Raw genomic sequence first — 18,775 nt, forward strand, 5'->3', positions numbered from 1 at the left:
CGATTCGCACATTTGGTTAAGGGCAATTCTTTGATAGTGTTTTCTGCCTTCCTCCAATCTCTAACCAATTTTTCACTTATGCAATAGTGCCAACCTGCTGCGCTGTTGCTACTGTCTTTGGCTGCTTGAACGACTTTTATCTTGAATGCTGCATCATATTTCATCCTTCTTCGTGGTTGACTGGACATCTTGCTTGTTTAACGATTTATAATTATTTAAAAATTTGTCACTGAAATTTGTAACTGACATTTTGAAACTGGATAGACAGTTAAAAATTCATTCAGAGCCGATTGGTCAGCTAATTTCCTAGCTAAGCGTAGCAAGGTTAGACACACCAGATAAAAGAAAATCAATAAATTTGTCTAGACAGGAATACCGTAAGGTGCATAAAACGTGACACTTCTTCTTTTAGTGAAAGCCTTATTTGTCGAGCAAGCATGTCATGTTGGCCAATCAACGCAGATTTCTCACTTTACTTTGGCAAACTAAACGTCACGTGAGTGAAAGCGCGGCGAAGCGCACGAATGAGTGAGCAAAAATGAATTCTCAGAACACGTAGTGACAGAACTTTTGCTCTCTATTGTAAAGTGCAAATCTGTCATTTTTATGCCGACCAGAGGCGAGGCGTAGCTAGTCACAGCGGATAATAAGAATTCTTGAAAATGGCGCCGTCTGACAAAGTCTGCTGATGACGCAGTTGATTATTGAATATCACTTCCTTAGCTACACCTCGCCGCTGATGCCGACTGAAATATTCCGACCAAGCGATTTGAGCCAGAGAAGGAAGTCGACTTATACGGCAGGTACATGTCAAAATCATGATTTTTAGGCCAAACTTATAGACCTCGACTTATACGCCACGTCGACTTATACGCCGGAATTTACGGTATTTGTATACTTGGAACAAAAACGCTCAAATGAAACTTCCAATGCAACATCAATTCTTTTCTTTTCTAATAATTATTACTGCATTCGATTTTGATTGAAGAAAGTGAAGGGAAGAAACCCATAGATGATTGAGGTAACGATTGCTATACATGCGTTTGCAAAGATATTAATCTAGGCCTAGATATATGAATAATCTGAATAACATAACGATACATCGTATTGAGAAAAGTTCAATGGCCAGAGAAATGTGTGAAACCTTATATTGCTTTACTTTTATCTTTCGTGGTTTGGCAACGTGATGGAGACGCATTCGTGACTCGCTTACTTTAGCAAAGTTTGGATGTGATCATACAACTACATGTGAAGTTATTTTTTATTTACCTAATCCATCTCTTCTTTGTGTTTATTCTTTGGGGAATCTAAAAAGGGGACAAGTTTTTGCTCTGACTGTTGACTACAGTTGGACACGATCACGGCACCATTACCAGTGGTTTTGTACCTAAGCTGCCGAACACTTGTAGTTTGTTTAGAACCAGTGAGCGCGTTGATACGGTAATGTTACGCCACATTTCAGGTCTTCATAGGTTTAAATATGTTTATTATGTCTGCACATAATATACCATACACATTAATACACATTTTTTGTCAGTATTTACCGCTTGCTCTTTCTTTATATTTTAAAGAATAACACAAGTATTTTATGTTTTTTATATTCAGAAAAGAAAAGCTTCGTAATAGGAATACTTTTTTCTGCGTCTGATTAATAACTTTGTCAAGAAAACAAAAATGACTGACAGGATTTCCTAGAATTTCTTGTATAGTGTTTTTATTGTTTTGTTTACTTCTCACTGTTTTGTTGTAAGCTATATTCTCGATGTGACAATTTTCTTGTTTACTATAGAGATCTGATGATTATGGATATGACACTGGGTTTAGAACGTTGACAAAACTAATAGTCGTAGAATAATAATACATAGAGAGCTCAAAATAAGGCATTACCAAGAGATTTTATAAACTTTGTATTAGTTCGATGAAATTTATCGTCTGTTCATATACTTGAACATATTGTGAGAAAATTAGTAAGTTCATTTGTGACTTTTCGTTATTAGTGTTTTAGGGTAACAGTAGCTAGATATGCAGAAGTATCCACTGTAACATTTTGCATTTGCAGTTAGGCCTACAACACATAAAAATGACCAGAGGAAAATTGAAATAAAATGAATTTACCTAACATATGCACTGTATAAAATGTTTATAATGATGATATAACAATGTTTCGTTTCTTGATGGTAATGAGAGAACTTGATTAATAATCATTTTGAGCCATTTGCGTGTAAAAGATGACCTTGTGAAATACATTAATACTCTAATTACTATGTGTGGGCATGTAGGGTGTTCAAACTGATTTTGTAAATTTCATAACAACTTTTAATATTTTAATAGGCCTGGCATGCCCGAGCGCGATAAGGCATGCGCTCGGAATCTGAGGGTCGCGGGTTCGCATCCGTGTCGCGCTAAACATGCTCGCCCTCCAAGCCGTGGGGGCGTTATAATGTGACGGTCAATCCCACTTTTCGTTGGTAAAAGAGTAGCCCAAGAGTTGGCGGTTTGGTGGTGATGACTAGCTGCCTTCCCTCTAGTCTTACACTACTAAATTAGGGACGGCTAGCACAGATAGCCCTCGAGTAGCTTTGTGCGAATTTAAAAAAAAATATTTTTAACACCACTAACTGTATAAGAAAAGTTCTAGAGAAAAAAAATATTATTCTGATTAAGATATTCGTGTTCTTCTTTTTGATTGGTAAATTTTATATGTTTCTTCACAAAAAATGTAGTAATGTATTTTCTGTTTCGTTGATTTATATATATCTTTCCTCGCCCCAGTGTATATATATGTTTTCTAATTGTCCGATTCATATATTTGTTGCGTTAACTAATTTTCACATTTTAATATTTCGTCTTCAGTATATTTATGAGTTTCAAGTACTTTAATGATCGTAATAAGTCAGACGCAATCCCTTCAGTGTTTTTGCTGATGACAGAAGTACACGGTTTTTTTTTATTTGTGGGTTTCTTACTTTACGGTGAACCTAAGTTTCGGAGAACTGAGGTATGGAACAGTCAGGGTTTAGATTTGTTTGTTCTAAAGAACAAAACCACATTGAGCTCTAATGATTTCTCCACTGTTAGGATTGTAGCTAACTCCTTATTTTAATCTTGTAAAACCGTAACTCTACTGTTGTCTCACCGAAAACTCTATTGTTCGTGTTTTTGTTTTCATGCAGTTCCATGTTCGCACCACGATTGCCGCAGTTGTGTAACGATAAAGTAAAGCCATAGTCTCACTGAATGTGCTTGTGTGTTTTATTATAACAAAGCCACATCTTGCTCTCTGCTGAGTCTACCTAGAGGAATCGAAGACTGTTGCAAATCCGTAGACTTACCGCTGTATTAGCGGACGCAGTCTCACGGATAGCTATTCGTTAAGACAAGGATACTGAAACAACTGGCGGTGAGTGTTGTTGATTTGATGTCGTTTTTACGGTTCAGAATTATAGTCGGCTATGCGCAAATACCTCTGTTTTAGCGTTTTCTGTAAAAATATTGAATTTTAAGCAATGCTTAAGAATATTTACAATTAAAAACTATGTAATTAAAACTGTAATTGTATAGAAAACAACCTAATACTAACGATATTCATTGTTGTGAAATAACCAAATGTTAAAATTATTCAGTAAATTTATTTGTTTGGATTTGAGCACAACGCATTACAATTGGGCATCTGTGCTCTGTTAAATAACTTGAATATTTTTTCCAGTAATTTTCATTCACAGTCTAGCACAATGAAGAACATGAAAATTCGGCCGTATATTTCTGTATTTGGATGCTTTCTGATCCATTTTGGACTTGGTACATTTCCTACCTTCGGTAACTTAAATCCATACTTGACATCGTACCTGAAAAACTGAGTTGACGGAACAGTAACTTATGGAAAAGTCAGCTGGGTAGTGTATACGTTTTACGTTGGTGTATCTTTCATACATTTTAGAGGTTGGTTAGGTCTTCAGGTTGGACGACGTAAAGCCATGATCTTTGGCTTGTCCTGCTTCATGTAAGATACCCATAACTCGATTGGATTTTAAACTAAGAACAGAGACTAAATCCACTTTTCTTTCGTTATCTGACGTGGAATATTAATGAGAATATATTCTGTGGAAATTCAATTGGAAGGTTTACTAAAGACACAACATTAAAAGTGAAGGCGCTTTTCAGTTTGATAAACTGTTAAATTCTTATGTTAATAAACTTTATTTTAATACAGTTTCGTGCGTTGAATTCAAAAATATATATATTTCATTGCATAAATTATAAGGAATAACTGAAATTAACACCTGAGTTTGGAAATATAATGCATAATTTTCTTAAAAAGATATTCGTTTTCTGCATCTAGGAAGCGAAGTAAAATCACAGAGATAAAAATCTATCATAAAATTATTGTAGTGGTCCCCGCCGGTTTTCAGTATATCCGTTTACGTGAAGTTCATCTTTGACAAAGTTGGTACTTGTGTATTCTTTGGCCACCAACATGTAATCAAAATTTTCTGTTTTTAGAAGTTTCTTTCTAATAGCAAAGTCACATTGGACTATCTGCTATGTCAACTGAGAGGAACCGAACTGCTGATTCTAGCGTTTTAAATCCCAAGACTTACCACTGTACAAGCGGGAAACTTGTAAGAAGGAGTGTTCATTTTTATCCGGTTCCCTTTCTCATTGAATGTGATTCACTACAAATGTTTATTGTTTGTTTGTTTATTGACAACTCCATATAGTCGGTCAAAAAGAAATGTGTTGCTCATTTGGTGTTTTATCATTTATTGGGAATAATTTTGAAGGATTGCAAAAAAATATACCCATTGCTCTTGGAACTTGAAATGTGTCCATAACCATTGTAAAATAATTTCAGTTTTAATTCGTAAACCTATAAAGAACAAGAATAATCGTCCTTTTTCAGTGCTGTCTTTCTGTTTTCTGTTCAAAGAAATACATATTATTTTTACTTCAGCGCATGAAATTGTGTAAGAATAGCGCCAATGTATTTGATACATGTATTTCGCTTATTTTCTGAGCTAGTTTTTCGGTATTAGGTCTTTTATTTTCGATTTGTATTTCCTGATTTACAGACGCAAATGCCGAACCTAACAACTCTCTGGAACATTTTAGGGTTATAGAGTGCTTTTGTAACAGTTAATTTTTTTTTCAACTCTAGAGGGGCGATCGCTTCGACATACTGGAGCATAAAGGAAGGCCTAGCACCTACAATTTTCACGTTTGGTGCACTTCACGTTTTGGGCCCAATGACTGCTTATGGCCAACTAATAGTCACTTCAATGGAGGTATGAGAGTATTTAATTTATGTATAGTAATATGTAACTATATTAATTTAAAAGAAAAACCTATGTATGATGCACAGATATTTTAAAATCCCAAGATAATTTACGCATAGGTGTTTCTGTTTGTTTTATACTTGTGACCTTGTCTAACTATTTTGAAACATTGACATTGTTTAGGTGTTCCTAATTAAAATATTATCCAAACTTAACTTTCGCTAAAGAGTGCAAAAGCGATGGCGTCACACATTTCCCATAGTTCTAAACAAACAACAAGTATTGGTGAAATAGCACGGAAATCGCTGTTTATTTTCAATCAAAGTCAATCAGAAGGGGAAAAATCAGTACCGGTTATATGTGGAGAGTTTTCAGTACGCAGAAAGTATTCTAATACACTCTGTGCATGCAGATATGAAGAAGAATACATTTACTATTACGGTCAGTAATAAGTATATTATTTTAGGCGAAATTGACAAATATCGCGTTTATTGTCCAGAACAAATTGTTTTAGGTAGGTATATTATTTAAAGCTAAACTGATAAATATCGCGTTAATTGTCCAGAACAAGTTGTTCTAGGTGTGCTATCTGATAAGTATCTTATTTCATGTGTATATTTAGATTCCATATTGTATGATGTGAATAGTGATTTTCAATACAAAAATGCAGATGAAACAAACTACCCTATTCCACAATACATAACTATAAGAAAGAAGATAATATTTACTATTATTGTTTTTAATAACACTAATGTTAATTCATAATAACTACACTGAATAATATTACGAGGAAGAAAATAACTTTTATTACGATAACCCCAAAATAATGTATTCATCAAATACAAAATTATTGCTTTTAAAAATGTTTTAAAAATTTAGGTATTGTATACCATATTTATTATTCCTTGAAATAAAAAAAAACTTATTGAATACATTACATTTTTTAAATTTGTTCTGAATAATGTATTATGGGACCAGTGGCACAACGGTATGCCATACATGTGGCTGGCAGAGTACACAGTCCTTTTTGTAGTCTTGTACTGAATTTAAAACAATCAAATTTACTCAATTTATTCATAAACCGAAGATATTGCTAATATATCACGAAAACGTGCAATTGTTTTAGTTATTAGAGAATTAATAAACACGCTAAATTAAGACCTCTGATGGAACATCAATTCATTCGTTTGTTATTATTATTTCATTCGATTCTTCGTGAGGAGAGTGAAGGGAAGAAACTCGTAGATGATTTAGGTGACGATTGCCATATATGCTTTTGCAATGATATTATTAAACTAGGCCTAGATTTTTGAATCTTTTGTTTATTCTTCGGGAAATTTAAAAAAGTAACAAGTTTTTTTGCTCTGACTGTTGTTTGCTGTTGTTCGCTGTGACGACATTTTCAATGCGTTTACCTATGAAGCCGACAACGTGTAGTTTTTTAGAACGAGCGAGCGTGTTGATATGGTAACTTGAAGTCACATTTCGGGTCTTTATAGGTTCAGGATATGCTGCTACTCCTCTTTTAATGAACAATGTACAAACGTTTTTCGTTAACCCTAACAACCTGGAGCCTGCGTCTGATGGGTAAGATTGTTAGAAAAAAAGTGACGGAGAGAATTTTGTAGAATTTTTTATACTGCTCGCTGTGTTGTTGTAAGCTATATTCTTGATGTGGCAATTTTCTTCTTTACAAGAGATACCAACTGATTGTTGATGTCACACTATATATAGAACGTTAATAAAACCAATACTCCCAGAATTATAATACATGGAAAGCCTAACATGAGGCATGACCTGGCACCTATGTGTGATGGATAAGATTATCAGAAAAAAAATGACGGAGAGAATTTTGTAGGATTTCTAAGTTCATTTGTGACTTGATGTACTTACCATTATCAGTGTTTTAGAATTACACTCGCTACATATGCAGTAGTATCCATTCAAAAGTTTTATATTTGTAGTTTGGCCTACAACACATAAAAATGGCCAGAACAAAATCAAAGAACAAATTAATAAATTTTTATTCTTATACAGACTGGGTCTCTTTCAGAGTTGGAATGGAGGCAGTATGTGTTTCATATTATAACGAGTTTACATAACAAATGCACACTATAAAATATCTATAATGATTATATAACAATTTTTAGTTTGCTTATTTTACATTACTGTAATGAGAGAATTTGATTACTAATGATATTTGGGACACTCGCCTGAAAACACAGATGAAATTTTGCAAGACAGTAATACCATAATTATTAGGTGTGAGTTGTGGGGTGTTTGAATCTGATTTTGAAAATTTCATGACAACTTTTAATAATTTTTAATACCACGAATAATGTAGGGAAAGTTCCAGTAAAAAAATACGTTTTATTCTGATTGAGATATTCATATTTTTCCTTCTGATTGGTAGTTTTTTGTGTTCCTTCACACTGACGCAGTTACATATTTTCTGAATGGTAGATTTATACATACTTTCTCGCCCGAACGTATTTGTTTTTTTAATTGCTCAGTTCATATATTTTATTCGATTAATATATTTCTATATATGTTGCATTATCTAATTTTCACATTTTGTCTTCAATACATTTATATGTGTTTCAGATACTTCGATGATCCTGATGTTTTAGACACAGTTCCTTCAGTGTTTTTGTTGATGGCAGGAGTACACGGCTGTTTTTTATTTGTGGGTTTGTTACTCTACAGTGAACCAAAGTCTCGTGAAGTTGAGGTAGGAAACAGTTAGTGTTAGATTCGTTTGTTCTATGAAAGAAAGCCTAATTGGACTACATGTTTTATTTACTACGGAAAATCTAACTCTTGATTTTAATCTTCCAACTCCATGAATTCCATGCTGTCTCACAGAAGGACTCTGTAGTCAGTACAAATAAATAAATAACTTACTGTTCGTGTTTTTTGTTTTCTTTGAGTGTCAAGAAAACAACAGTTCTTTTCTCTTCTGTTTTACAAATTCATCAGTAACTAATGAAATGAAATAAACTTGTAGTTGTTGTTAACAATTAGTGAAACGAAAATAGCTTGTGATACGTTTGGTGACACTAAACTTTGTAATTGCAGAACTCGGATGAACCTGAAGCTGTCGACCTTGAAACAATCAAACCAAGTTGTAAAGAAAGTTTGACTGCTTCCAATCTGGACCAGAAAGAACTAGATAACACTGTGGACATCAAGGAAGTGACCAATGAGAAGCCCTCAAAACCAAACAGTTCTATCTGCTAGTAATAACGGCTGTCTGTTCTTTTCACTCAGTAACATTCGTGAACACATTCTACAAAGTATGTGACGTCACATTTAATATTATCTATAATAAAGTAAACTGGCGTTATGGGGCCAGTGACGGATAAGGTTATTAAGGACTTGTAATTCTGTTTGCTCCTGAACATTAAGATTTCATAATTTGTTCCTAAATTAAGGTTCTATGACAACAGCTATAACTGTCTGAGATGAAAGTAAACGGATAAAGTAAATTATTAAATAAACAATCTCAACTGAATTTATCATTTTCGTGAATCAATAAACAGTGCAGAATTGATTAAGTTAAAATATAATAACTGTAGAATATGTAATGATGTCTTAAAATGTTATTTTCATGCAGATATATGTATGTGTGTGTGTGTATATATATATATATATATATTTCTAGATATTTGGTCAATCATTCATTCACGATGATACATTTCTCGCTTCTGTTGGTTCTGTGTCCTCAGCGTTTCATGCACTTAGTAGAGGCTTGATAGGCGTAATTCAACAAAAACTTCTTACAAGGTGTGTTTATGTTCATATTATTAAAAATGTTAATTGCTTCATATTTTAGAGAATAATCAGAATATCTATTTTTAAAATATTTTGCAACCTATATAAATAAATACTTTTATTATTATATAAAATACAATAGCTAGAATCTTTTACGTGTAGACTTTTGGCATCACATCTGACGTGTTTAATTATAAGGGCAAAGCTACACAATGAGTTATGTATTCCTCTTGCTAACTGCTGGTATCGAAACCCAGTTTTTACATTGGCAGGCCTTACTTACGATGAGCCATTGAAGATTTTCTAATGTGGATATCTACTACATCCCTGTGGTACACGAAATAAACCATTTCAAAAACAATGTTATAGAAAAAAACAACAAAAAAGCTACGCATTGTGTCATAAAAAATGAATATAACAAATACAAATTAAAAGCTAAAGTAAAATATAGTTGAAGGTGAAAATACTATTAATATGAAGCTCAGATATAAAGATCTTTAACGCCTTAAAAATTTAATTATTATATTTTTCGCTAAGCTATTCGAGGACTACCTGAGCTAGTTGTCCCTAATTTTAAAGTGATGGACTGGAAGGAAAGCAGTTACTTTATTCCACAAACCGGAAAATATTTGCCTTTTTTAACTATGAAAAGTGAAATTGATTGAAACACCTCAACGACTGAAAGTTCGAGCATGCTCGGTGATAGGACTTGTACCAGCTTTTCGCATATTTAGAGTTGACTGACCTATTTAACAGGTTTATCTGAATAATGGTACATTTAATTAAAACAATCTGGTGAACTAATGTTATTACATTACTCATAATAATATGCTGTCGAATGGTTTGTTAATTGGTATACAGTAACACGCAAGTCTAGTGAATACTATTATTTGTGATTGCAATTTCCTGTTTATTATTCAAAATTAACATAATTTGTTGTGTTTGATTTACGAACAAATGCATTTTAAATTTAGAATATTTTTTTATTTTACAGACAACTGTTTTAATTTTGTTCGGAATGAAGACGATCTTATTATTCACGTTGATCCCGACATCTACCGGGGGAAAAACGATGTTTTTAATATGGGTTATTGTTTTGTATGTCACCTTTCCACAGTTTCGTTTGTATCCCAGCTATTAATGCTGAAGTGTTTGGAATGAAGTACACCGTTGTTATCTATGGAATGATTCTATTTATGGCGGTAAGACCATGGGAGCTAAAGTAATAGAATATCTTTTTAACTAAGCCTAAACCATGCAGAACACATATATGAGTTGATGTCATTTTAATTAATAAAATCTAAAGATATTTGCTCGCTATTTTTAGTCATGACGTATTTATCTCGTATTCCATACAAGCAGTTCTGACAGTGATTTATCAAAGAACATTTTATTAGAATAATAGTAATAAGTATAATTAATTTAACATTCTCAGCAAACAAATGCTGTTGCCCCTCCTTACTCCAGCCGTAACTCTATAAACTCACAACGCTCAAATTAGGGGTTCGATTCCCATCGGTAGGCTCCGAATGTAACCGCAGGTGGTTTTGCTATACGATAACACATACACAAATGGCGTCTTTTCCTTTTAATTAATAAGGAAAAAAAGGTGGAGATTTCTGTATGAAAATATTTTTTCATCCTAATCAAAACTTTATTGTTATTATCGTTGTTAGATTCAACTGAATTAGTAAACCATCAGGATATTATAGCTCCTATGGTAGCTGGAAAAGCAAAGTATTAGATTAATAAAGCCACGTTCTGGAAATATAGGTCGTGGTTTTATTTACATTAATAAAAGGATCGAAAATTGGATGGGAATCGAGATATTTTATTTCTAGTTACGACTCGTCTAATTTCCTCATTTTACGCGAAATATAAAATATTTGTTAGACAAATTATTTTCATTGTTTTACTTTTGTTGATGATAAAGTTGTTTTGTGTCTCAAACTAGGGTGTGTCAAGTATCGTGTGGCCTGTCATCTTTACTGAATTAATACGAATTTTAGGATGGTTTGGAATGTTTTGTATAATGGCAGTTTTCTCTTCTATAGATGGGAATTTTATTGTGATATAAATCATAACTTACTATTCTTCATTACTATCAGTAGTAAAAAAAATCATTTGGAATAAAGCTGACACGTGTTGTGCTTTAAATAATATTTAATGGTTGGAAATTTTAATAAAACACGAATTCGGCATATGTTAATCCTGTTTGTTTTATAGTACTTCATAATTTCGGACTTGAGAAGGTGTAGTGATATATACTTGATATGGTTTTCGGTTGCCAGGTATCCTTGTTACCATTTTGTTTCCAGAAACTACCCAACAGCAAACGGAAACTTCTAAAGCACGAGATAACGAGGAAAGACGTAACTATGGAAATGCTGCTTTTAAAGAATATTAAACATTTGTTCTGAAATAAATAACGTACCTCCTCCCCAGGGGCTGTCTGGAATTTCACTTGTTGTCTTTAGCTATGTTGACTCGACGTCTTTCATTACACTTTTCAATCCGGGTCTTGACGGATTATATTTTGGCACAGATAGCCTAGTGTTTTTGCGCCATTAAACACCGACCCAACTTTCATCACAGGAAATTTTACTGATTTAAATATTCAGAGTGTTAAACGTAATTACCATCTAGATAAATACAACACACGCTGACTAGAATCATCATAATGTCTCAGACATACTGTACTATCACACAATATAGAATCAAAAATACACACCTAGAACAACTTGTTCTGGACAACGAACGCGATATTTGTCAGTTTCGCCTAAAATAATGTACCTATTACTTACCGTAATAGTAAATGTCTTCTTCATATCTGCATGCATAGAGCGTCTTAGAATACATTCTGCGTGCTTAAAACTCTTCATATTTAACTGGTAGAGATTTTTCCCCTACTGATTGACTTTGAAAATAAACAGCGATTAAGTTTGTATAATATTTTAATCAAGGTTTTTTATTATTTTTAATTCAACGTATGAAATTGTGTTAGAATGACGTTTATTAAAGTAAAAATGTAACAGTTCATCAAATCGAAAAGCGACAGAGTATGTAATTATGTTTTCTTTTATTTAAGCATCAAAACTCACTAAATAGGTCTTTGGTCTTTCTTATGAGCTAGAGTATTTAATTTATGTATAGCAATATGTAACTATTTTAATCTTGAAATCAAAACCTATGTATGATGCACAGACGTATTTAGAAATCACAAGATTTTATGCATGGAAGTTTTTGTTTGTTTCATACTTGTAACCTCGTGTAACTATTTCGAAAGATTAACGTTGTTTAGGGGTTACTGATTAAAATATTTCAGAAACTTAACTTTCGCTAAAGAGTGCAGAAGCGATGACGTCACACATTTTCCATAGTTCAAAACAAACACCAAGAAGTGGTGAAATAGCGTGGTAATCACTGTTTATTTTGAATCAAAGTCAATCGGTAGGAGAGAAAATTTGTACCAGTTAGATGCGGAAGCTTTTCAGTACGCAGAAAGTATTTTGTGCATGCAGATATGAAGAACAAGAATTTAATATTACGGTCAGTAAGTAATAGGTATATTATTTTAAGCATATGCTGACAAGTATCGCGTTCATTGTCCAGAACGAGTTGTTCTAGGTAGGTATGTTATTGTAGGCTAAACTGATAAATAGCGTTTACCAGGTTGGTTCGTTTCATCTGCATTTTAGTATTCGAAATCACTATTCACCTTATACAATATGGAGCTGATATTCACACATGAAATAATATACTTATCAAATTGTACACCTCGGCCATTGATTGTTTGAAGATAGCTTGTTCGTTGATTTACCTTAATCGTTTTTTGTTAGAATCGAGTATTCCAGGTTAACCTACAGAAGGTCAAACCGAGAAATTTTAGCCAATTTGTAAGGTTGGTTTGTGTGTCACATAGCTTGCGTTCAACGTATCTACTTTTGTTATTTTGCTTAAGCCTACGCTAAAAGATAATAGGTTGTTTTTTTTTAATGTGGGTTAAGTAGCAAGCGGCATGTGTTGAGTCACTGGATGTGGTTTAGAGTAGCTAGTATTCTGTTTGCTGCCTGTAGGGGGCTACGTGACGTGTTCCATACTGTGATGTTGTTGGCGTACTCTGAAGCTTGTATTTTGGGAGCCTCTGAGAGATTTTCTATTTAATAATTGGAGCAGGTATTTTGTAGTTACACAGTTTATAAATAAGGCTCGTTGTGCCAAACAGAATCGAAAGTTTTTTTAAGTCCAGGAAAACGCCGATTGTAACTTGGTTGCGATTAAACTCTTTGTTTGTTAAACCTATTAAAATGTGACTAAATGCTCGATTGCTGTTCGTTTTTGCATGATGCGTTTTGTGTATCGGAAACGAGCTTATTGAATTAAAGATGTTAAAGCAATCTGGTTGTAACCATCTTCTGCAATGGTTTACTGTTTCACAATCTTATTGGTTTTGTAACCAGCTGGACTATTAGGGTCGTCACTGTTTTGTGGTGAAGACTGTAGAATAGTATTTGAAAATATTGGTTTAATCTTCGTTTGTGGTGTTTTTATGTTTTATTGTGAGATATATTTAAGATTTGTCGTTGCAAAATTGATTTCAATTTTTCAAGAAGCTTTACCAGTTTCCAATATGGATCCCTTCAACAGAACTGCGGTATGTCTGCAGACTTTTACTGCTAGAAATGGGGTTTCGATTCTCATGGTAAGCATAGCACGGATAACCTTTTGGGCCCGGCATGGCCAGGTGGTTAAGGGGCTTGACTCGTATTCCAAGGGACGCGATTTCGAATCCCTTTACATTAAACATGCTCGCACTTTCAGCCGTGGGGGGCTTAAAAATGTGACAGTCAATTCTACTATACGATGATAAAAGAGTAGCCCAAGAGTTGGCGGTGGGTGTAGATGACTAACTGCCTTCCTTCTAGTCTGACACTTCTAAATTAGGGATGGCTAACGCAAATAGCCCTTGTGCTGGGATACGTTTAATTTTTTTTGATGCGGTTGTTTGTGTCATTTATTAAGGTTTTAGACTTAAGGCTGGTATTTACAGTGAATGAGATTGGGTTTCAGGAGTTGAATTCAGGTTAGTTCGAGTTTTATTTTGTGCATGTTTTGACTGGTAATGGTTTGAAGTCGGTGGCACTTTGTAAGTGGAAAGTGGTGCTGTTGTTGCGTGATTAGGAGTAGGATGTTGTAATATGTTTGTTTGTTTGAAATTAAGAACAAAGCTACACAATGAGCTATCCATCACGGGTATCGAAACTCGATTTCAAGCGGTGTGAGTCTACTAACATAGCGTTGTACCACTGGGGGAGGGTCTACGTAAATTATATTAATTATACGACTTTATCTTTAGATTGGGGAAGGATACGTTAAGATCTTTCTGAGCGAGTAACATTAACGCTTGAGAATTCTGTGATTTGTACCCCGCTGGTACAGCAGTAAGTTTATGGACATACAACGCTAAAATTAGAGGTTCGATTTCCCTTGATGGACTCAGCAGATAGCCCAATGTGGCTTTGCCATAAGAAAACACACACACACATTCTGTGATTTAGGTACTTTTAACGTTATAGCTAGGAAAGGAAAATTATTGTCGGGTGACGGAAAGATTTCATTGATTGTTATTATGTCTACACTAAAATTTTGGTTAAGGTTAAATAGTTCGTGTCAGATATTTTGTATCTTTTCAACAACCTTGAATGTTTATATACAAAAATTTGAGTCTTTTAACTTTGACCTAGGATAAGTGAGGTTGATTTTTCCGCCGATTAACGTGTTCAAGTTACGGGAGTCAACATCGTGGAGGGCAAAGTACTTGACTTCAACCGTTGGTGGCCAGTTCGATGCAGCTTTGGATAATAGCTATCTGTTCTGCATTTGACAGTAGCTTCCTGGAATATAAGGGCTTACTGGTAGATCTGGTATCCACGCGTGTCGAGGTAATCAAAGTTGGTCACCGCTCAGCGGACTGGGGTTTAAGTTCCGAGTGGGGACTGGAACTGAATGTTTTCTTATTTCTTCACCCTATGACGTGGTGAGATATTTGTTGAACTGGTGTCGGCCGGGTTATCAGGTAAACAACAAGAAAGGCTCCAACTTGCTTTGCACTAACAAAAACGAAAAAAAAAAAACACGTCGTAACATGGTTTTGTAGTTAGAAGAAACTGTTTGTTGTGATAGTATTGATTGATCGTAGCATTCGTACTCTATTACGAAAACAAACATAAAAAAAGCGTATATTACCAAAAAGAAAAAATTTTATGACTAGTTCTGCACGGAAAAGTGTTCGCATGGTTCTCTTTAGTGGAAAACAACTCATTACATCAAAACGATTTAATTTTCAGACTTCAAACGTTTTATCCTATAAACCATTTTGTTTTTATAAATTACAAGTGCATATAATTATTGATAAAATATAAATTGTTTTTTTTTAACAACACCAATTTCTCAGTACTACATTTAAAAATAACATCAATAAAGATATAATCAAACTCTTATATACCGTCCAAGTGATAGTTGTGTTCTTGTTGTGAGGAGGGTACTTTTAATTAAAACTGTTCTTTTATAAAGAAACGGTTGTTACACATACAACAATTATTTTTCCAATTGTCAGAATCCCGAATACCCCAAGTAGGTATTTTTTTAAGGAGTTGTTTTTAGTGTGACAATAAATAGATGACGCTGGAGTTTTGGTTTCTTACATAAAAACTAACATGGTAAAATTGAGACGTCTACGTGTTTTACATGTACATATAAATATACACAAATCTTCTCTATTAGTTTAGGGATAGAGGTGAGGAATATCATATTTTTCAGAAAAGGTTATTATTTGATTACATTTTTATTTCGATTCATTAAGAATAGCGTTGCTTATGTCTTTGACCACCTGAATATTTCAAATATTAAAAGGGCATGGGGTAAAATAAATGTTTAGAACAACTACATGTAGTTATATTGTTTATCTCTAGCTAAACAATCATTAGCTGTGGATTCTCAAGAAGACAGTGGTGAGTCGGGCTGTGTGAGGACGGGCGTTATCATGTTGAAAAACGTCGTTGACGTTCACCATGATGGGTTGCACGTGGGGCCTAAGAATCTCGTAGACGGTTGCGTACGGTCTGATCGGAAATCCTACGCAGCCCTGGTATGGTTGAGGCAGTAGACGTTGTAGTGGTGGCCCTATCCCGAAGGTGACGTATCCGGATGTTGCGATCTTGTGCGGGCGTGGTCACACGAGGTCTGCCAGATCGTGGACGGTCACGAGTTGATCCATGTTGTTGTTGACGATTCCAGAGCTTTGTGATGGTGCTTGGGTGGACATTCACAGCTCTGGCAACATCTGATCGAGAATCGCCTGCTTCCAAGCGACCAATGGCGTTGTTGCGTTATGCTTCAGTCAGTCTTGGCGTAACTGTATTGCGTGTCGGTGGCTTAACACTGAGCTATGGAAACCGAGAACCCGTCACTTTTTATAGGGATGTTGCACTTGCAGAACATGCAGATCTCTCAAACAAATTTATTGGACACGCATGCGTTTTGGCGAAAAATCCGATGTTTTCCTCCGTTTTCAAAGTACACAACTTTTATTGTCATTTTGGTCTGACAATCAGTGCCTTAACACGTGTAACATCACATACTCTGAGCTTGTAACGTTATTACATATATTTCTCTTTAAAATAACAAAAATATCCCTTTTGCGTTTCTTGTGTTGAAGAGTATATTGACAAATGACGTCAAAAAAAGAAACTAGCACATTAGACACTTGTTCATCTGTTATGTCTTTCGTAGATCATCCTTTAAATAATCTCCTTCACCAAGTGATTACAAGATCTGGTTTGAATATCAAAATCATACAAAAATCTGTTAGAAACCTGAAGGATATTCTCACTCGGTCAGCCTTTAATAACGACAATGTGTGTAAATATGAAAAAAAAAGTGTTGGGTAACGAATAATATCTTAGAGACGTCCTGCATGTTTAAAAATTATGGTTTGTTTTGAATTTCAAACAAAGCTACTCGAGGGCTATCTACGCTCTTACACACTGGAAAACAGTCTCTAAACTTACGTGTGTACCGTGTTTGGCTACGCACATGATTGTTTCAAAGAACACATTCGTGCCACAGTAAAGATGTTAAACATTACTTAATAAAACTTATATAATCAAAATTGTAGAAAGTTGTGACAATTTTCCCGAGAAAAAATATAACTAATCACTTTCGATTCAGTCCAGACGTTCTTCCATTAATAGGTACAATGTCTGATCTCTTTAACATTTTATTATTATTATTAATTTTATAATTTTAATTTTATCTATATCTGTTATTATTATATTTTTTTCTATTTTAATGATCAACGACTTAACACTGTTCGACGATATTTGTGTCATGTACACTTTTCTCGTATTTTGTTGCACACGTATTTTTTTTCGGTTATTGTCTTTTAAAATCAGTTTGGTAACCTCTGACATTCATAGACCCTTGATAAAGGTGTAAGCCGAAACGTCAAGTACAATCTATTAATCATTAAACATTTAAAAATTAATAGTGATATTATTCTTACTTTTATTATTGAGAATTTCAAACAAAATGTAAAAAACAATGATTACAAATAGTATCACTTACGAAACAGAAAATTTACTGTCAAAAATTGTTACACAAAAAAAAATAATAGTTGTTAAAGAACATTTAACAAAATTTGTTATTAAAATGACAGAAGAAAATTTGTGCAACATTTACAACATGTCAAATATCACCTTATTTATAAAATGTGTCCACCTTAAACGATTTTTTGTTCTGGTTGTTGTTTACGGCAAAGCTAAATAGAAGTCTTAACTGTGCTTTACCTGAATTTTTAGCATTGTAAATCTTGAAGCTTACGGCTGAACCACCTCGAGCTATTTATATTGCAGAGAAAGTATTTAAATTCGAAACAAGTAAAAAAAATCCTGTATTTTATGAATAGCAAAATCAACAAATAAGAATAATTATTAAAGACATAACAGTTGTTAAAAACAGTATTTAACAGAATAAATCTTTGCAGAAAAGTTCACAAATAGATACACTGCTGGCCAAAATCTAAAGGCAAATGAACATAAAGAAAAAATATGCATTTTGCGTTGTTAGACTCAACCACTTATTTGAGTAAAGCTTCAAAAGATGAAAATAAGAACAGGGAAAATAAAAATAAAACACTTTTTAGCATTTAATAGGGAAAATGTGAACACTATGAAATTAGCTTAAGTACTAGCTGGTCAAAAGTTTAAGACCATACCAAAAAGAAGTCCTAAACAGGAAAGGAAATGCCCAACAAGAAGCCTCAGTAGTGAGTTGCACGGCCATCATTGTGAATAACTTCAAACATTCGCTTTGGCATGGAGGATACAAGCGTTTACAGAAGGCTGGCTGGAATGTTATTCCAAGTGGTAAAGATGGCTTCACGAATATCATGCACTGTTTGAAATTGACGTCTATTTCTATAGACTTCCCTTGCCATCCACCCCCAAACATTTTTAATGGGGTTCAGTTCGGTCGAACACGATGGATGGTTGAAAAGAATCACGTTATTAGCCATGAAAAAAGTCCTTTGTCCCGCGAGCATTGTGAATTGCAGCGTTGTCCTGCTGAAAGATCCAATCATTTCCACACAAGCGAGGGCCTTCAGTCAATAAGGATGCTCTCTCCAACATTCCAATGTAGCCAGCTGCTGTTCGACGCACCTGTATAAC

At 34.1% G+C, this 18,775-nt stretch overlaps 1 protein-coding gene across 1 annotated transcript; it reads left to right on the forward strand.

Moving 5' to 3' along the window:
• Positions 1-688: 688 nt before the first annotated feature.
• On the forward strand, positions 689-8,656 carry LOC143236279 (uncharacterized). The gene is made up of 4 exons (XM_076474551.1): positions 689-803; positions 6,773-6,860; positions 7,878-8,004; positions 8,352-8,656. Exons 1-4 carry the CDS (start codon positions 689-691, stop codon positions 8,511-8,513), a joined length of 492 nt encoding a protein of 163 aa, XP_076330666.1. The 3' UTR covers positions 8,514-8,656.
• The last annotated feature ends 10,119 nt before the right edge of the window (positions 8,657-18,775 follow it).

The sequence above is a fragment of the Tachypleus tridentatus genome, chromosome 13, assembly GCF_004210375.1.
Source record: "Tachypleus tridentatus isolate NWPU-2018 chromosome 13, ASM421037v1, whole genome shotgun sequence".
Classification (NCBI taxonomy): domain Eukaryota; kingdom Metazoa; phylum Arthropoda; class Merostomata; order Xiphosura; family Limulidae; genus Tachypleus; species Tachypleus tridentatus.